Source organism: Watersipora subatra, chromosome 4 (genome assembly GCF_963576615.1).
Source record: "Watersipora subatra chromosome 4, tzWatSuba1.1, whole genome shotgun sequence".
Lineage (NCBI taxonomy): Eukaryota > Metazoa > Bryozoa > Gymnolaemata > Cheilostomatida > Watersiporidae > Watersipora > Watersipora subatra.
This window is the reverse complement of record NC_088711.1, coordinates 54,270,183-54,291,275: the sequence shown is the minus strand read 5'-3', so window position 1 is coordinate 54,291,275 and position 21,093 is coordinate 54,270,183. Positions and strand designations below refer to the sequence as shown.

General features: G+C 36.0%; 1 protein-coding gene across 3 annotated transcripts in view; it reads right to left on the bottom strand.

The window, feature by feature from the left end:
• The window catches only part of LOC137395291 (nuclear receptor subfamily 1 group I member 3-like), a 36,863-nt gene continuing 15,770 nt past the window's right edge, over positions 1–21,093 (bottom strand). For 2 of the 3 annotated variants that reach the window (XM_068082175.1, XM_068082176.1), the window contains exons 2-9: positions 20,615–20,972; positions 20,401–20,514; positions 14,105–14,315; positions 13,704–13,816; positions 12,118–12,477; positions 10,442–10,546; positions 5,777–5,899; positions 1–1,052 (exon numbers count right to left, since the gene is read on the bottom strand). In XM_068082175.1, coding sequence (XP_067938276.1) covers positions 618–1,052; positions 5,777–5,899; positions 10,442–10,546; positions 12,118–12,477; positions 13,704–13,816; positions 14,105–14,315; positions 20,401–20,514; positions 20,615–20,972 — 1,819 coding nt within the window. In that variant the 3' untranslated portion in view covers positions 1–617. The remainder of the gene's footprint in view (positions 1,053–5,776; positions 5,900–10,441; positions 10,547–12,117; positions 12,478–13,703; positions 13,817–14,104; positions 14,316–20,400; positions 20,515–20,614; positions 20,973–21,093) is intronic. The other variant, XM_068082177.1, reaches the window with a different exon arrangement.

Genomic DNA, 21,093 nt, shown 5'->3' with positions numbered 1-21,093 from the left:
TATGATCAAGGTGAATTTGGCACACATTCGTGCCGTATATTGCTATACAGACATTTGATTGCAGATTATAAATGTACTCTCGAGTATATCAAATTCACTAAAGGAAATTTAAGTAGGATTATATACACTACATCTACTTGTCAACATTGACAAAACTCTATATAAGAACATATTCACCAAGTGCTAAAGAATCGGATTTCTATAATTGCGCAATGATTTAGTGGCAGAAAAAAATCTTTCAATTGCAAATGCAATGCTTAAATGATAACACGATCGATCCTTCATCAGTATACAAAAATACAGAGCGGCGTCGTAGATAAATGCTCAAGCGTACTGACCAAACAAGTCGATATCCTACTAAAAAAATATTGAGCTGGCCATTTTATACTGCAAATGCCAGGTTATTAATACGATAGGAAAGAAACCCCTGAGATAAACGCAATGTTGGTTTGTGCGAAATTGCAAAAATCGCACTGCTACAATAACATAACTGATTCCATACATCATCGTCAGCATTCCTCTTTTTGCTAGTAGTCAGGAAGCACGAAATCGATTAAATCAGTCTTCCTCACTACCCTGACATGAATAATGGATAGCCATATAGTAAATAGAATGCTCTAATAAGATTTAATGCTAAACATCTCCCTCAACAGGGGTTCCACGTCAGAGATGTTGCCTATACCTTGTGAGAAGACTTGACTGTAAGCCCTTACATCTTGTAGCATCCGTTTTATTTGTTGGTAAAGATCCTTGACCTCTGACGCTGTGTATTTACTTCTGAGGTAGGATTGCATGAGACGATCGTATCGCCTTGCAGCTTTCGTTATCGAGTCTCTATTCTGTAGGTCTGGGATATCGTCAGAAAAAAGTTGAACAATTGCTCCTAATATCATTATCACTTTGTCCCATTTGGCAACCGCATTAAACTTCCTGATAAACTTCAAATGTTCTGCAACGATGCTCTTATTATTTGGGTTCGCTAAGCTTTCACTTCTTCCAGAATCCTCAAATACTATGGCTGATCTCATGATGAAAGCTTCAAGTATTCCACCCTTAAAAAGTACAATTAAAAATGCTCTAGAACAAAGGCTAAAGGGACCTCTACACAAACCTTAGCAAATTTGTCATGTTTGCGGTTGGTGTCTGTTCACCGATTCCATTTTTTATCTAAATGTTCAATGACAAACTGGTTTAGTCAAAAAATATTGTAGCATGGTGAGCACATCTCATTAAGCTGGACAAAACCTGTTAGTCAATATGAAAATATATTTGATTTTACTAACTACCTCTTGTGCATGACTAAATATAACATAATCAATGATACAGCGGCAATGACAAGTATGTATAATAGAGCTTCACGATATGGCAATTTAATTATTTGGTATTTGTTTCTCAGCAAGTGTCGATTTTTAAGGTGGATGGTTTGAAATCCCTACAATTTGAAGAGCTATCACTAATCGTATGAATGATAATTGTGTACTGACAATTTATCGCATATTGAACAATTTTAGAGTAAGAGATACTAGAACTAAAACACACGGGCCTTCTAGTTTTGTAATAAGCTCATTCCATGGCCCTCCACGCGCATTCAAAACAGTTTCTTTTTAGGTCGAAATATGTCAAAAGATATTGATAAAAAGTTAATAATTTATTTTTACATAATAATATTGCAATATATCTCCAATCGTCTATATGAAATATCAAATCTATTGGTGATTTTCGGAAATCGTGAAGCTCTAGGCAAAAATAGTGCTTCAGCCAAAACTGAGAACTGAGTTGCACACTATTAGAAATTTTCGTGCATCCACTAACAACTTTTTTGTGTTATCTTTCATGGTTGAAGCTTGACAAATGAGATCAGTGCGACTAGTTTAGACAAACTATTCTCAACTATCAAAATGAACAGTATGAGGCTTGCAGCAATTTCAATAAATTTGTAAACAACAGGTTGGGGGTTCAATTCCCAAAAAAAGCCACTGGTGGTGACAAGAATGGCATCCAACCTTAAATAGCTCTCTGCAACTGGGTGTGTCTCCAGTCGTCGAGGTTCCCTTGCCACTAGACTCGGACACATCAAGATCGTGGAGACATTGTTCGTGCAACAATAATCTCACAAACACTCTCAGCATCTGCTTGCAACATGCAGAGCAGATATCATACTCTATGATTGAAGGATTGACCACACATTTGCTAAACAGCCTAGCGCAGAATCTGCAAGGTTATTTAGCAAAGACTCATTCTGTTGAGAAGATGACTCCACTTAGATTAGGATCTATTATCTAACAAATGTTTCTATGTGCTTGAGCAAAATGTGAATACAGCAACATATGTCATCGTTCCACCAGGTTTCAATGTCATATTATTTTAATTCAAGCACAGTGCACTCTTGCGATACGATTACCCTGATATACGATTTTTTCATCTTACAAAGTTGAACATCGTGAGATCTTCACCTCGCTATACGAATTTTATTTCACCATACGAATTCGAGAAAAGTTTCGCCCGAGTTAAAATTTGGCGGTCGGTATGCTCACAACGCACGTCGAAATAGCAAAGACGCCGGAAATGCTGTTTGCCGAAAACATTTTCACAACATTTAGAAAAGACATGATGACCGACTTCTCTCAGGTCAGCGTTCCACGTAAAAAATTTGTGAAAAGCACATAATCGAGAGTGAATATTCATTTTTAGCGTTATAATCCCTTTACAAGACAAAGGAAAAATGATTTTCATGACAACAGAGTTGGAGGTCATAAATAAATAGGAAGATGCCTGTGTTGTTAATATTGCAAAGGAATATGTTCGCAACCAATCCACAATTGCAATTATTAAAAATAAGAAATACGTTAAAGCGAGCACAAGGAGGAGCTTATGACTGACGACTTGAAGGAGTTGAAAGCAATAGATATGTAGGGATGTAGAATAGGGATGTAGAATAGGGATGTAGAAGAGACATAAAACTTACATCGGCAGAAAAGTGTTAAGTGTTAATTTACTGATGTGAACTGTTACATAAAAACAATACTGTACAATGCATATCATTATTTATCTTCTTTGTGTGGCATCTTTTTCATGCTTTATTCAATACATTGCATGTTTTATTTTGTTTTATTCATTTCATTTTGATTTTATGTTTTATTTTCTTATTTAACCATGTCTTTGCATATGAGCCTGTTATTTACTACGTAAATACAAATCATCGTATGTATGTAACTCATATATAACTAGCTACTCAAGATAGTTGACGCATCCATATTACTTTCTAGAACTTGCCAAAACATGCCCTCTAGGGTATAAATACGTACAAACTTCTGTATGTATGGTCACATTGATTTTTTTGCACATTTGATTCAAGACAAAATACTGTACAACCTTCTCTGAATCCTTTTACAAATGTTAGCTAGCTAGCAATTTTCTGCACTGCACCAGCATTTACAGTGCACGAGCAAGTGTCATTCTCAATAAGTGATAATCCGCACTAAGTTAGCTTATTTTCTGCGAGTTTTCTCTGGACCAGCAGCAAAGCTGTATTTTCCTGGCAATTTCTGCTTTTCTCAACCCAAAAATAATAAACTAGATCAACAGCTCAAGTCAAGTTACTCCAACGGTATGTGGGTACACTACTGTATAGTCCCACGACCAAACACGAGCGGAGCAAATGTTTGAGAGTTTTATGATAATTGCATGTGCACACAACTCATGAAAATTATTCATCAACACCGTCGCAAACCCTGGTACTGAAATCTCATCAACAAATTTAACCATTTTTCAATGAAGCCGTTCAAGTATAATAACGATACAAAACACATATAGTCCTATTTAAATATGTTACCAAGTCTTTGTAAATTGTCGACAATATCTTTAAACTTACCCATCTGATCGGATTATACACAAATAGACAGATTAATTTGGCCGAAAATCATTATTAAAACTTTCCAAGCCTTATTTTTATCAAAATTAAGTCCGGCAAACGAAACGCCGAGCGAGGGAGAATAGAACCATTAAGTCGTGCGCATTTCACCAAAAAAAACGTGCACATTTCACCAGTCTATAGCATTGTCGAATTGCCGAAGGTTTCTGTAATTAACGTAGAAGTACTGAAATATAATCGTTTCTTTTTTGCCGATTTCAAAGTAACTGACATTTTGGACACTTTTGAGTACTTCGGTATTCTAACTGATGTCCAAAGCATTGAAAGTAAAGAAAATGACGATAAAAGTTTTGATGACTATTGAAGTGTCAGACTAACAACATCGATGATGGGCAATATGTTACTGTTATTATTTTTTCTGAATAGTTTTGTAAAGTAGATTTTCTAAAATCTATAAAAATATCACAACTTCTTGATATTGTTAGCTATGACGTTTTGAAATGTAAACAGAATTGTGCATTGGTTTTCTATTATTACTATATTAATATTATTGGTTATTCTAATATCAGTGCATTTTACTTCTAATATTGCATTTCTCCTATTGCAGGGGGAGAGATATAAACATATAATCTTGTCCTTTCATTATTGCTGTTTGTTGTACATAATAACACCCACACCGAGTACATTACAGCTACCATTGCAGTTATCCTATTGCACTGCAGTGCCATTTGACTGCTAATATTGCATTTCTCAACCATCAGTACCCTTTCTTTTTTTCAATATCACTTTGGTCGTGGGCTGTATGACAGGGGAATTTCTAGTAAATAAAATATCGTTTTTTGATGGCCATTATATGGTCAAGTGTACGAGAGGCCGCTTTTGAGAATTGCAACGCACGGCTTTTATGGTCAATTTAGGTTTAAAAAGGTTTTAACCAGACTCGCTAAAGGCTATATATATAGTAAAAGCTGGGAAGCGAAAAGATTTTAGTGATGAAAAGTTAAAATTTAGTGTAATAGTTGAAAATACATACTGAAACTCAGCTTTAATTAGCTTTGAATGTGTGTTTAGTAAGATAAACCTATTTGAAGTGAATTAAATGCTTATGTTCTACGTACGTAAGTAATAACGTGCATACGATAGTAAGAACTCCTTACCGTGCATACTTCATTTCGTACACACATAATGTTGCATTTTACAGTAATGCAGATTATAATCACTAGGTGCACTTAATACAATGCAGCTACTGTAGGTAACTATAGTTAACATACTATTTTCTTACTAATTTTCAATATGTACAGCATTTTTATAAACTTTTGGACGATTTTTACCATTATTTTTACATTGTATAAAGAGAATGGTTCCTATACCCCTACATATGATTCTTTCACTATACGATGGCAACGTTGGAACGGATCAACATCGTATCTCGAGGGTGCATTGTATAGCAAAATACGATTCAGTACTTGAAGAATATTTTATTTGTGAGTAAATTCAAACTATAAAACCCATTACACCATGAAGTATTTCTTCATATATTTGGCCTGCAAAATTTTTGAACGAAGCTTAGCTGAGCACTTCTTAAAATATGCCACTTTATTTGGCTTGTATCTGGATTCCTGAATTTTTAATTTCAAATAATGTGTGGACATAATATGCTAGCAAAATGTGGCACTAGCCGCAAATTACATCGCGGCTAGGGTGCGATGCTCGAGCAAGTACCTCACATGACAGGCTATTTCGATTAAACTTGGTTGACCAGACTGAAAAACAGGCAAGTGACCATAACATTGTAAGCTGAATCTCAGTTCAGCCTCCAAAAATTTAGAGTGGTCATCGCATGTATGCGCCTTAATTTGTGAACCATTAATGACTTGGAACTTTGGCTCATTAAACTTGCCCTACCTTAAGCACAGTTGTGCGGTCATGTTCGTTCAGGCTGTCAAATTCTGGTAGAAGTCTGATAAATTGTATCAACCGATGTACATAGTCTTCAGTCACTTTTCTTAAAGGATGCTCAGCCAGTATCTAAAAAATATGAAAAGCAGAAGATAAAAGATATGAATACCTACAAAACTGCTAAATTAAGAAAACTTGTTAAGGCCAGAATAATCCAAATAAAAATTTAGTTATATAACATTAAAAAAATTTAAACTGTAGTTTGTTTGTTGCTAAAGATGTGTAGGGGAGATATAAAGTCAACCATCAGCAATGTATCATCTAATCAGCATTCCTTGTGTATTCCTTCCTAATCAGCAATCAATCGTGTGTTCCATAAATATCAATAATTAAAAATATCCTAAAAAATAATTTTACTACAAACCATTTAAAATTTTAAATACATTATTTAAAATTTAAAAGCAATATGGGAATATTTTTACAAAAAAAGTAAAATACAGCCCAACCTCATCATAAAAAGGTAAATATTCAAATTGTTGACTGTTAAATTCTGATAAAATACACAATGTATTTTTTTCGATTCATTACCAAGAGCCTAGAAAACAACAAAATACATTGAAGTAATTATATATAGCGTTAAAACAAATGCATTTTATGAAACTATGTAAAACTATGAGAACTAAACAAAGAATTGTAGAGTTGTCACTTGAACTTGGGACAAATGTGAATAGAAGTGTCGGCTCAGCAATGCTTAGATCCAGTAATAGACTGAGTGATAGATACATGTGATACTATTTACTCCAATTTGCATTATACTGTATATAGTTTAGATTATTTTAATTCAAGAATTGTTCATTTTTACATCTTATTTTTAATTTTTATTATTGCTTATAAAATATGAAATTTTTTTTAAGATGTCAGCATGTTGGAAATTACTTTGCATATCAGACAACCACGTGTTTAATTTTTGTCCCATCAGTTGAATAGTTTGTAAGTTGAGATTTTATAAAAAAACATAAAATTATATTTAAGGGACATATCTCATAGTTGCAATACTTAACAAGGTGTATGTTTTGCAATGTCTTTCTCATCAGCTTGTCCTTTTGAAAAATTTTATATTTATAAAAAACATGGAAAACTACAAGTACCAGGTTGAGTCCCCCTGTTAAAACATTTCTGCTTGTAGTTTTCCAGAGCGGGCCACACAAGGTTTGATTAACCAGCTAACAGCAAAAAAGTTTATAATCGTTAAACAGAATAGCTGTCATGACGACTATGCAATTATGGCTGAATGAAATAAAGTATTGGGGACCAACACACAAGTTTATGTTTTATGTCACAAGTGTAGCCTCCAACCAGCAGTAATAATTAGGTCTCTGCTAAACCGAAGTTGCGAATCACTGGTCTTGTTTTAGCTCAACCGCTAATAATCTCAATGCATAAGCTTTTCCCTGCGTATCAAATTAGAAATAATTGGAAATATTATTATTTAGTATCAAAGTACATTATTATATAGTATTATATAGTACCAAATTAGAAATATGAAAGCGTTTGTAGAAGCAAGACACATTCTTCATCGTCATTCAAACAAACTGGCTTTATTTAACAGTTGAAAATTGTTCCCATTTGTCATCAATCTGCACGTCCTCAAGCATGACGAAAGATTATAAATTATTTCACAGGGAAATTACTCATGATTTTGCTCACGAGTTTTTTTGTAATTAATTTTGTAAAATATGTGGACTTTGCCTCGGTACATCGACTTCTACTTCATTGGGTGAAATATGAAAAAATATTACAATTTGTATACAGCATAAACAAGAAAGCACCTTCATCGTACGAGAATGTCTATTGCTAAATGTAGCTGCCATAAACCATCGTCATGTGTATCCAGGTATAGATCGGACAACAGCGTATAGCAAATAGGTTAGCTTTGAAGAAGCAACTTTAACAGCAATCAGCTATCTATCAACTAAATACCTATGATTTACTATATCTATGATTTACTATATCTATGATTTACTATATCTATGATTATCTTAGAACATTCTGTGGTTTTAGTTTGTGGTGTTGCGACAGCTCACCATATTTTTATGGAGTTGTCTGCTCTTGAAAAACCTGCATCGCGCATATCTTAGACTTAAGCAAATGTTATATATGTCACCAACCTTAACTGCTCCGAACCATAAACACTATTATTAAGATGAAACAAAAAATACCAAAGTGTTTCCATAATAAAAAGGGACCGGTTTATATATTGAGTCATTTCATGGTGAACTATGTTACTGAGTGCCTTATTCTTTCAAACTAAATGCGTATCTTTTCTTTTTCTGAACTTTTTTGTAACTTCTGAATTCTAGCCGTTGGCTATTAGCAGTCCTATGGCATAAATTGCCTCATTTCCTGTTTATTTATTATGCTATATTTCTGACTGTAGCATCCATTAAATAATTTATGAAACTAAAATAAAAATGGTGAAACTTTATAGTAAGGTATTTTATTTTTATCGGGCATATTTCCGTTAGTAGATTCACTGCACCCATCTCAAACCAAGCTTTGTAAAAAAAATACATTATTAACGTGTTTTGTTATTAGTAAAATTTTCAGGCAAGTACTCCATTATGAAAGGGGAATCAGCATGAGCCCTTTTTACAGTCGCATGTGATGATTGAAACAGCAAAGAACCACATAGTGGCTATGTTATTGCCAAACTTGGTGTAATTCTGTTCTGTTAGCAGATAGAAAATAAGAACTAGCAGGAATGCATGCAGCGCCTAGTCAAAATATAATTCATTATAAAATAGTTAATAGATGTACCCACATTGAGCCACTGATACTTTCATTAAATAAAACCCATGAAATGGTATTCCTAATACAGCAATAATTCTTCAGAAATGTGTTGAGAGTCTTTTGTTTGTGTCCATAGAGTCTTCAATGAGATTAGAAACTTCTATGGACACTTTCAAAATAGTCTCCCAAAATAGCCCATAGTTATATTGAGAGTCAGCAATTACTCAGTCGGATTCAAAATCATCCATGCCGGTCACCAAAGATCCGATATAAAACCCATTGATGGTCATTCATATTTGAACACAAATGTTTCAAGTTGGCTTTGTAAAATATTGATTGTGATGTAACAAACTAGACACTAGCCTAACAATGTTGCCGATAACAATGCTCCACGATGCAAGGCTTTACTTTTGTGCCCTTGACAAGCTAGCATTACCGTAGTTCACCCAAACAAACATAGATTAAAAGTAGCATCAGCAAAAGCGAATGCCGAAATTGGCGACAACAAGTCTCGACTATTGCCGCGCCTTTATTGACATAGATTTGAGTACATAAAGTTTAAGGGTCTGCTTAGAATTTCGTATCCACTTTTGGTGATCTTGATTGTTAATCAAGATCACCAAAACCCCAATTTTGCGAGGGAGAAGTCTGATTTTTTAACGTAGTTCATTAACTTAATAAAGATGTCATTTGTCAATTAATTTATTTGTTCTTGCACCTTATTAAGAAATAAATAATTTGTTTTGTGTTTGATGAAACAGACAGGATTGCCTATAAGCGATCAACACTTAAAGTTATATTTATAAAACAGGTATAAAAAACAAAAACTACACATTTTCCTGTAAATTGGGCAGTGTTTGCTATTATAATACGGCTACAACGCAACGATTTCATAACGGCCTTCCATGATGCGTATGTGTTTACTTCACTTTCCTTATCTTACCAAAGCCCTTGGGTACACTAGACAAGCTGGACGAGATATGAACTGTTACCAGAGCGCACAATATCCCATTTGTCAGCTCGCCGTAGTTTGTCAGTCTGACTAGATCTCAATTTTGTGACACGACAAAAAAGTTCAATCTTTAGAAGGATCAAAACACTATTTTGTTGTAACTTTATTTGTTCATACTAAATATGAACAAATATTTGGTGTGAACAAAATATATTCATACAAAATATTATTTTGTATATAGGCAAAATCTATTAAACACCTTGGAGTTGATATACTACCGGGCATTCAATCACCGACTATTACAAAAAATACACGTAACGGTTGATCATTTCAAAGGAACTTTTAAGGGCATCAGACATCCTGCTTGAAATTTGTCAGTTTTACTGTATAGCTTCTAACATATAAATGTATTTTCATAAATTTGGTACAACTAGGTGCATTTTGATTTAAGGAGAAGAGAAATGAGCTATAAACAACACTTAGGCAAGTTATACAACTCCATAGAATACTGAATCACATAGCATCACAAACCAAGTCACTCAACCATTGAATTGCCTTCGAGTGCAACAATATCTGAATAAAGCTGTTTGGACTACTTTTGTCTGCAGCCCATTCCCCGCAAGTACTTGTACTGCATCATGTAAATATGTACACCCAACGCCAGCCTTGTGGTCAGTCAGGCGTGATAGGCTACTCGCTGTTCCAAATGTAGTCTATTTTGAGGCAAGCATTTGGCCTGTCTATTAGCATTCAAGTCATTCGAAATTAATTGATGCAATGGTGACAGACGACTGAAAAATACCTAGACCAATACACACACTCAACCTATCTACAACTGATCGCTTAGAAAACAAAGCTGACCAACACTCCTAGACAGTAAACTCAAAAAAGCGGTGTATTTTGAAAGCATCAGGTGAACTGGCATCTACCTGAGGAGAGGCTCTTCGTTCATCCTCCTCATCGTCGGCATTCGCCGGGTCCTCAGGAGGATCTTCTGGATGAACTATGACAAACGGTTCTGACGAGGGCTCTGTCTGCAACAATCACTGTCTGCAACAATCACTGTCTGCAACAATAACTGTCTGCAACAATAACTGTCTGCAACAATAACTGTCTGCAACAATAACTGTCTGCAACAATAACTGTCTGCAACAATCACTGTCTGCAACAATCACTGTCTGCAACAATCACTGTCTGCAACAATCACTGTCTGCAACAATCACTGTCTGCAACAATCACTGTCTGCAACAATCACTGTCTGCAACCATCACTGTCTGCAACCATCACTGTCTGCAACAATCACTGTCTGCAACAATCACTGTCTGCAACAATTCCTGTTGCCTATCCTCAAAAAATATCTGTTACTAGATAGGCACACGCCTGATGGAAAGTGCAACCGATAGTCCAGTAGTAATCAATGTAACTACTGGAAGTTGCATCAAAAGCAACACGTACCAAATGTAACCCATGACATAAAACATCCACAAAAATTAAACCCCCCAAAAAGTCAACTCAGGAGATGGCAACTTCTATGGAATGCAATATTCACAGATTGTGACACTCTTGGAATGTGGTACACCAAAATACAACATTCCAAGAATGTAGCACAGTTTGAAAGTTGTATGGATATGTATTCATATCTTTCATGACATACCCTAAAATATGTACTTGCCAGAAACTCTACAGAGAAGCAATCCAAAATTCTGTTTTAAATGAGTATTTCCAGGCTTTAGCAGCAATTATAATCAGTTTTTAAAAATGGTACTACAACGCTTAGGCAATTGCCATTTTCTGTAGATAATTATCACCCGGCATCCAACGGAAATTGCTCCTGTCTATGCTAGGTAGTCAAACCTAGACTGATTTCTTGAAACCATCTAGCATTGAATACTAGGCCCCTGGGCAGGCCATGTCAATGGACTCTTATTTGACTCGGCTTCTACCATCGACCTAATATCCGCTTACAGACTACCAGCGGACATGACTCTAGTTGCCAGTGCCTAGCCCTGCCCGCTCACTCGGGAGCCATTCACTCGCTGGACATAGTTCTAATTTGTACTTAGTTGGCTAAAGCAAATAGCAAGTTCTTTGATTGTGCTTAGCATTTGTCATTGATTAACGGGCTTCGCTCCATTCACTCACTTCCAATCCATTGACAGAGGCAAGCAAACGCGTAAGCTGAGCAGGCTTGATAACAGTACATTGAAAGACTAGTGAGTGTTGATTTGGCGCCATTGGCTTGCGTCAAGGTTTAGTGCTTATTAGTTAGATGAATGCTTGCATACAATGCTACTAGCGCGCGCAGCTTATACAAGGTTCAGGGTCAATAGCCCCTAGGTCAGCGGTGTAGGCAGGCTATGTTCTAGCGCCGAGCTGTTATCCTAGTAAGTATTTAGTAAGGCCACACTATTGAGATAAACTATGATTACCCAGTCATGGTCGGCCATCGACGAGGGCATTAACAAGAACTAACATATTGACCTACATGTATGTATTCTACGTTTTTTCCTACATTCTCCTACCATCCAATAACAACACTCATTCGTTGCATCATTTTTGACACTACTCTCCACCTCTGCGTCCCTAACCTCGCCTTTGTTATTACCTTGATATCTACAAGGAGTGGAGGGAAATTGTTAGTTTGAGGTAGAGTGTGTTGGGGGGAGGTAGAAGCAGCCTCAGTAGAATCGAGGCTCCTGCTACTGCTAGAGGTAGCGCTAGATACAGAGGTTGGTTGTTGTGCTGTAGGTGTCGTGGCAGTGGAGCTAACCGAACTTGGATAGTCCATCATCGGATAGTTCTCCATGATTCTGTCTATTTCTGATCGATCTTCATCGGTCATAGCAGTTGGTGGATAATCCCGTCCCTCCGTATTTTCTGGGCTGACAGTAGTTAGCCTTGGCTCCATGTGCATATAGAGAGCGCTTGGATGGGGGAGTAGTGGCATACTGCCAGCACCATACAACTGTTAACAGAGACTTTATTAGTCAATGCCCTCGGGTCCATTTACCTCCATATTGTTTTTCTTTTTAAATGTTTGCACTCAATTGGATTAATTTTTGAAACATTTTACATTATTTAAATGTTTTCAGAGTATTTTAAAGATTTCAAAGATTCCTTACTAATTAATGGTAACTAAATTACCGTTAATTACTGCATAAGTTATTTTTATTCACATCTAAAAAGCTAAGAAAATAATTAAGTAATTCCTACTTCACTACTTGAGAGAGGAAAGTGAGTTACAGGTGTTTTGTGGTAAAATAGTCGACCAGAGACCCTTGTTCTCAAATATACACTGTATCAAGCAGCTGCCAGTTTGTCAGATGTTCATAGTTCCACAGAGGCTGGCTGAAGCTGAGTTGAGTGTTTGGTGTTAGACACCTAGATTTCTTAAACACCAAAAAGAGGCTTTTACAACATTTTTTTGCCCACATCACAGTTTACAAAGATTTAAGGCTAAATATAACGTTATAAATTCATTGCCGACAGTCTAATTTGCAACAATATAATTTACACATGAAAACATCGAAACTATCAGCTATACTGAGTATATCGAAATATTTTATCAAATTTGTGGAGGTTTATAGATGTTACAAAGTTCAAAAACAAACTTTTCTTCCATGGAGATTATCCATAGAATCACAGTTTTCTCTGCCATAGATTACATTGGTAAGTTTTACCACTCGCCAATTTATCAAAGCAATTTTATGGGAGCCACATTTGTGATCAATTCCGATATAATAGATAAGCGAAGCTGATGTCAGTACATACTTAAAGTAACTGTCCGGTACAATCATAAACACTTGACGCTGACCATATCAGAAATTACTTCGTCTGATAATCGCCAAGCGTGATAAGATTAGTTAGTAGCCATGATACTACTAGCCACCCTGGGATTATACGTTTAGCCGCCAGTTTTCAGGATATTGTACCATATTGACCAGGTCAGCATTGTTAGGTTTGCCTGGTTGTGAGCGATCACCCCAAATGTCAGCAGCTGGCCAACAGGCAATATACTAGAGGGCATAGCGTTGTTGCTGTCAGCTGGCCAGTGTCCAGTAAAATCAATACCATAGCCGGTTACACGCAGTGGTCCACGTGATCTCTACTCACGTGAGCTATTGTCCCACATAGCAGGTATTGTTGAAGAACCCACATACACTGATGATATTATGGAAGAGCCACGCTTACCTGTGAAGTAGCAAAAGCGGCAGGAAAAAAAGAGGGGTCAAATTCGCTGCCGCTAGCCTCTTCTTTTACTGATCGGCGGGTGAGCTTCTTTCGCTTTTTCAACGCCTCTTCATCTACAACATTTCATCCACAAAAATCTTCAAACATCCCTGAACAACCATCTTTTAACGGCGTTAATATACATGAGCTCGCAGAAAAAACAGTCAGCTGGCATTTAACCTTGACAACTTTACACAGGTTTGCCCTAGATTAGCTTGGCTGGAGTCCAATTAGTTTAGAGGACACAGCCTAGTCAGAGACAGGCTAGTTAACTTTGACCTACATTCGCTAGTAATCCATTCGAAGCGAATGATCTAGAAATGTCCAATAAATCGGTAAAAGAAAATGAAGCAGCTATATACCCAGAATCCATTCTTTCTTCATGTTCACAAGGAAGCATTTGTTTAATCGACAGGCTGTGCAAAACTTTCGAGTGAATTCATCGATTTTGCACGCATTTTCAAAATTGCATTTCAGGTCCTTGTTCTTTTGTGCATTACGTCTGAAGAAGGCCTTGCATGATTCGCAAGTGATTGCACCAAAGTTGTGGCCGTTGGCCTTAGCTCCACACACCTAAAACACAGGCAAGAAGAAATGTTGATAAGAAGTCAAAATAAACACAGCGCTTCCATTCCTTGACATTCTTTTAATATTCAAATATAAATCATTCCGATATGGCTGTCAACGTATGCTGTGTTGCTCTGTAGTAGTTTATCAGTGGTTGATGGTTTTACACAGGGATGGCTGTATTCAAGTGCTTTATTATAAACAAACACGGCTGTGACATTAGGTAGAATGGGGATTTGACAATCTAACGGATCAGCAGAGACCGAATGCTAAATATGGTAAAAAACAACATCCAAAATGTATAAGCATAAAGGCACCAACCAGCAATGACAACAAAAATGAAAACTTTGTGTACTATACATTTTGCTAATAAGGAATGTTTATCCTTCCAAGTAAACAGGGCTAACTTAAACAGGCAGATCACATACTAATATGCATGATCATTTTTAGAAGAAATTTGATTGCAAAAGCTATCATTTGCATGTTTACCACTGGCTAATAGTTGTTGATTAAACTGGACATAACCAGTTTCTATTGACAGCCGATCGATCGCAAGGTTGCCAAGATTCTTAATGACAATACCTGTGACTCACTAGCAGCTGGTCTGTTGCGAAAGTTGATAATTATTATCATGTGAGTTTTTAACATGGCTAAGTTACCAAACCATTCAGAGGAATTCGCTGAATCACCCAACTGTACTTTGTACGAGAGTACTTTGTACAGGCGTACTTTATCAGTGCGCGTAAACTTATATTTCCTGTTTCATAGACAATGATGAATGTCGAAATATTTTAGCCTACGATTATGGCTCTGTACGAAGTTGGAAGCGTTTGCTAACCGATATGATCAGCATTGCTGGTCTGTAGGGTAACCTGTACCTACAGGGTATTAGAGCTAAAACATTAACATAAAAAGGCAACTTCATTTCTGCTCAATGTAGTGGCTGACAGGATAGCATTTGAAATGGTTCATTCATTACAGCAGTTAGCCGGTTTCTTGATTGTCTTTCATTGAAGACAATTAGTGTACAACCTTTTAGTTGAGTGCATTTTATTCTATTGAACAAAACAAGAAAGAAGAGTATAGTTCTAGAATAAGGCTATATCAACGTACAAACAGTGTACTCTCTTAAAAGGTTTATGTTGACTGTGACAACAAGCAGCAGGTTCAATTTTCATATTGCTCCTTTTATCGACAAGAATACAACCAAAATGATTGGATAAGGTTGCCTACTAACAATCAATTACACAAAGACAAGACTTTCTATTTAATTTTCTGTGTTTCTAACTCATCTTTGTAAGTAACACAGATTATTAAACCACAACATGGAGCAGCACAGTCGTATCTAAACAATAAGCTGGAAAACTGTGAGACAAATATCGTGCTAAAAGAGTTATAAAAATTTGACCTACACAAAAATGGCCAAAATGACGACTCGCCTGCCTATACCGGTAGTCGTCAACTTACAACCTTTGTACTGATAAATATTTTTGTTTAGTTTGATGCTTTTGGTCTGTAATTCATGTGACAAAAATACAAGACATTATTACTAAATAATAATAATTGTGTGGTTAACAATGATAAATCGAAAATGTGAAATTGGTGATTAGCAATCGGTATCTCGCTTAGGTCACTCCAACCAAGCGCAGATGAGTTGTCACACAAAAAGCTTTACACACAAGGTTTTACAAGCCATTGGTTTAAGGTTATAAAACTATTCGTGAAATCACCCCCTGCAGGTCTCCTCTAGGTAAAAACTGATTACAGCCTTTGGTTGTAAGTATTGGTGGTATTGGTATTGGTGTATTTGAGGTGAATTCAAAGTTTATGTTATACGTCTGCCTCGAAAGTAAGAACTCCCTACAGTACGTACTGCACATAGTACACTGTAAAGTTACATTTTATTGCAGATCATAGCCATTAAATACTCTAAAGTTACTGTAGATAACTATAGTTATAAGGTTAACATATTATTTTGTTACTAATTTTTAATATGTACATATACAAAATTTTGATGATTTTTACTAAGAGGTGTTTACATTAGATATTTGCTATGGGTTTCTATACGAAATTTACGCCTTGCGATGCCAACACTGGAACGAATTAAAATCGTGTGGTAGGGGTCCACTGTAGTCTAAGCTTCTGTAGACCAAACGTCTTAGCCAAATGTCTGAACCAAATGTTTTGGTTCTGTAAAAGAAAATGCAAGACCTCCAGGAGAGATTGACAGCAGTTCTAATTGGAGACTGAATTTAAAACTGGATCTCCATTGTTTATATCTATATTAATAAATCCTACATTCTCATTGTCTGTCTGTTAGTCTGCGTGGACTCTGTGTTTCCACATGTTCTGACTGATTTCATCCAAACTTCCCACTCATGTGCTCCATGCCTAGCGCCAGGTCATTAAAAATATTTTATTTCAAGAATTCCTATGGTTCTTGAAAACCAGCCGCTTAAGCACCCAACTGCAGATTATCTGATTAAAAATTTAAAAAATTGCGGGCATCGCATCGTCGGGCTTAATTCTAGTTGAGAAACGATACCCAATGTAATGAGAGATTATAAGTTTTTAGGGCCTGTTTAGAAAGGTTTTCTGAATTTATACTTTTGACAAGGTTGGAGATGTTTATCTCATTCAAAAATTAAGGTCATGCTTGCATAATTAGTTTCTCATGTTTTATCATCAGGAAATTCTGGCTAAGCTCCCTACCATAAATGCTATTGCTAGAATGTAACTAGAAACGCCAAAGCTCTTCTATGAGAAAAATTGCCCAGTCATTTTTAATTATTTCACCACTTTATAGTAGTTTATGTGAGTAAGAGGTTTATTTTTTCAAACTAAATATGTATCTGTTCTTTTTCAACTTTTGAACTCTAGCCACTGGCTATCTAATAGTCCTTCGGCATAAATTGCTTTGTTTGCTGTTACCTAATTCTGTTTGCTGTTACCTTATTCTATTTTGTTTGCTGTTACCTTATTCTGTTTTGCTTGCTGTTACCTAATTGTTTTGTTTCCGACTGCAGCATGCAAATAAAAAGGTTTTCTCCTAAAAATGTGAAAACCTTTTAGCAAGAAACTTGTTTAAACTGAACCTTACTGTTTTGCTATTGCTTGTAGAGAATCTTTTCACAAGCCGCTGTTCAGCACCTTTAAACCTTTCCAATTGCGCTTAACATGAGCGAGGTCATATTAAGGTCATAATTGTGAGCTGTGAGCGAATGCATAACTGACACTAAGCGATTGTCCGTTACTAATCTTGCAGTGAGTCGTCTATCCACTGAGTTTTTGTCAAGTATTTGTCTAATACAATTGTAAACATATCGCCATAACCTTTATAGCTACCGGCAAACTGCAAGCTTCAATAATTTTCACTCAGGAGTGACCATTGTCCACTCCAATCCCTCTGAGATAGATACCAGTTGTCAGTGTTTTGTCGCAGTGGTTACTTCATAATCAATAAATTCGCTGTAACGCCTATTTGTAGGCAATAATCTGAGAGCTGGACTCCCTCAGGAGTAATCCGTGTATAGTCAGTTGTTCATGTAATGGAGCAATAGGGAAATCAAGACAGTCAATATGACATTGGATATCTTTTGGTACAATAATTGTTTTCGAACTGGCAAATTATCTTATATTTTTAAACCATTTTTTAAAAGCTGGAAGTTTTGTCAAGTTTAAAAATAGAGTAAAGTTCCAATCATTTTTCTTTCAAGCATTTGATAATTCAGACATGAAAAGGAGCAAAACTGAACTCGTAATAATCGTCACTAAGTAAACTCACGCAAATCAAAATGGAATCCCTGAAGGAAGCTCAGTTGATATAACTTCCTGTCAAAATCTTTGTCTTACACAAACGAATCATCTAGTTCAATGATTTAAATTCCTAGTTTTTTTTGTATTTTTGATAGCTGATAAACACATTTCATAGAAACTTTAACAAAAAGATTAAAATTAAAAGCAGATAATAGTTCTTAGCGTATCTTTAATCAAAGTCAAAAAAACGCAGACCAACCAGTTAGACTGACAAAAATTGAAAAGACACATGATTAGTCAATGAATAGCAAGGTCTTGTAGTAAACCAGTATGTACCTGTACATAGAGCGCAGTTTTAAAAGATAGACATTTCAAATCTACCTTACCAAGTACGGTGGTCATTTGTTATTCCGACGTATTCAGCATACCGACTGCCAAATTTGACTTTCAAGAAAACTTTTCGTTGATATTGCATGGCAACAAATATTGTACAGCGAGGGTGAAAGAACATCATGATCCATATCGTAACATGAAAAAAATTGTATAACAGGGTCACCGTAATCCGAAGGCACACTGTTTGCAAATCGACAAAATAGAAAACAAATCATTCGAGTTATTCAAATTTCTGAAATGAAATCTTGGCCTTTTCGTAGAATTGATTTGACATGATCTATAGTCATAAAAAATTAATTTTGACCAATTTCTGTGCCATTATTAAATTTAAATAAGAATCGGATTTGTTAACTTTGGTTTGTTTTACTGAATATAAATGTCTGCGCTGCAGAACGATATTTTTAGTTTCATTAGAAGGTCAAGACTGTGTAGCCCGACTCCGCACTTTTAGCTTTATATACTACGAAAATGTGAGGGAAGGATGTTATTTAATTGTTATTTAAAACCTTCAATTGACCTTCAATTGAAAGAAGGGTAGAAAAATAGAGCGCCATGACGCTCAATTAAAGGTTTTACGGTAAATGGAGTTAAAATGGAGGTGAAATAAAACTGTTAGATGACTTTAAATCAAGCATTCAGCTGGCGATTTGGAAAGTTCCAGATCTGCCAGTGATTAAATATTTTTGTCAAATATTCATTGGTCAATTAAGGTTTCATTAAAACTTTGTTAATTTCCTCTATAGCCTTTCAGGCAGAGAGGTTTGGCAAGGAGTAACTAGGTAAAATCTAGAGATCATGATTGACTATTTCTAAACACGTGTTGCAGCTTTACAAGGTTAAAGGTTAAGTTGCAACAAAATTCATATTGCAGTTATTTAGTATCAAAAGATTCACCATGTCTTACTCTGTTGTGTTGTAGGTGCAAAATATGTAGAAATGTGATTACAAGCTCTTAAAAGCTCAAAATCGAAAAACCGCCGTAGATTGGAATCTCTTTATTTCCCTGACGTAGTCATAAAATTTGGTTATCATCCTGTCACGTGATGTTCTCACATGAATTGAAAGGCCAATAAACAGCTCAATATAAAACTTATAGTAGCACTAGTTTATGGCAAACACTTCGGGTTTTACCGAAGACCCCGTATCAAATATAGATGCTCACTACTTTACAGTTTTGTTTCGGTTCGGTCTAATCGGCAAGTCGTAATCTGATCATGTGACCCATTATTTCGCAAATAATTTCTGCAGTACTTTTCGATTATCACAAGTGACCAACAGGCTCGTCATGATTATCAAAACAATGATGTGTGCTTCGTCGAGCTACGGTTAAAAAATTAAACGAATTTTTACTGTAAGTTATAAGATATCACTGCTAAAAGTGACAGCATTACAATGTCGATAAAATAGACGCGTAAGAACAATAGACATGGTTTTATTGAATGCGTGAAGTATATTTGTGAAAATATTTCGACGAATAAGGTTGCATGAAAGTGTAAACAGAAGCCATCTCCTACAACTACGTCACATTTGAGCCGTTTTGGAAAGAGAATCCAAACTACGGCGGTCTCGTGTGGCTGCGATTAACTGTTCGTTTTTTTAGCTTTTAAGAGCTTGTAATCACATTTCCACATATTTTGTACCTACAACACAACAGAGTAAGACATGGTGAATCTTTTGATATAAAATAACTGTAATGTGAATTTTGTTGCAAGTCAACCTTTAATAACTATTATATTGTGGGTTAAATGTGTTTCTTTACACCACAGGCTACAAGTTTTTTGCAACAAACTCATCTAAAAATATTTTTGTATTATTACAATAAAATGCTTAGGTAAAATAAGTTTTAATCACGTCGATGTCAGCAGCCAAAGTTGGTAGCATGATAACGCTTGACTTCCGCCAGCGTCAATGGGAATGTGAAACAAATTCAACCTTGACCAACCTGGCAAACCAGATTATCTTTATTTGCTAGTTTCTGTCTCCGTCTTCGTTCCTTGCCGGCATCGTCAGCCGTATCTTCGGATTTGACTGACGAACACGGCTGATCACAAGAATCCTGAAAAATTAAATCAAGTTAATTATCGAAAAAAAAACAAGGAAGAAAGCATTCGTGTCATAGCATAATTGTCTCTGGAGGTCTAAAAAGATTTGAATACCGCTGAATCTCGTCTGTTCCGATAGTCTTTTGAATCTCGATACTGGCCGATTCTATATGGCTCTGGCGACCATGACTCCTGTTTAGTGACAGTCTTGTGTTGGCTGGTTTCATGAGATGAGGTAGCTGATGTATTCCGATTGTTTATACTGAGATTGAGAGGCTCAGGAGTCGTGGCGTCTTGATTGGCCGGACTCGCTAAGGTAGGTGTGGATGAGCATGACGAGTGTGCCGCGACAATGGTCGACATAGTCGCATCAACTGGAGAAGAAGTATAAGTTGTAAGGATTGGTCTCTGCCTGCAATGCAGTAATTCATTCTGGGTGGCGAGTTGATTGGACGCGATCTGATCAATTGTTCTGAAACATATATACATAAAACTTAATTGGCAATAATTTCATTTCAAACAAAAATGTTTTCCAAATTATGCTGTACAAAAATTATAAAAAAAGTATATATAGTGTTTAAAACGCTTTTTTC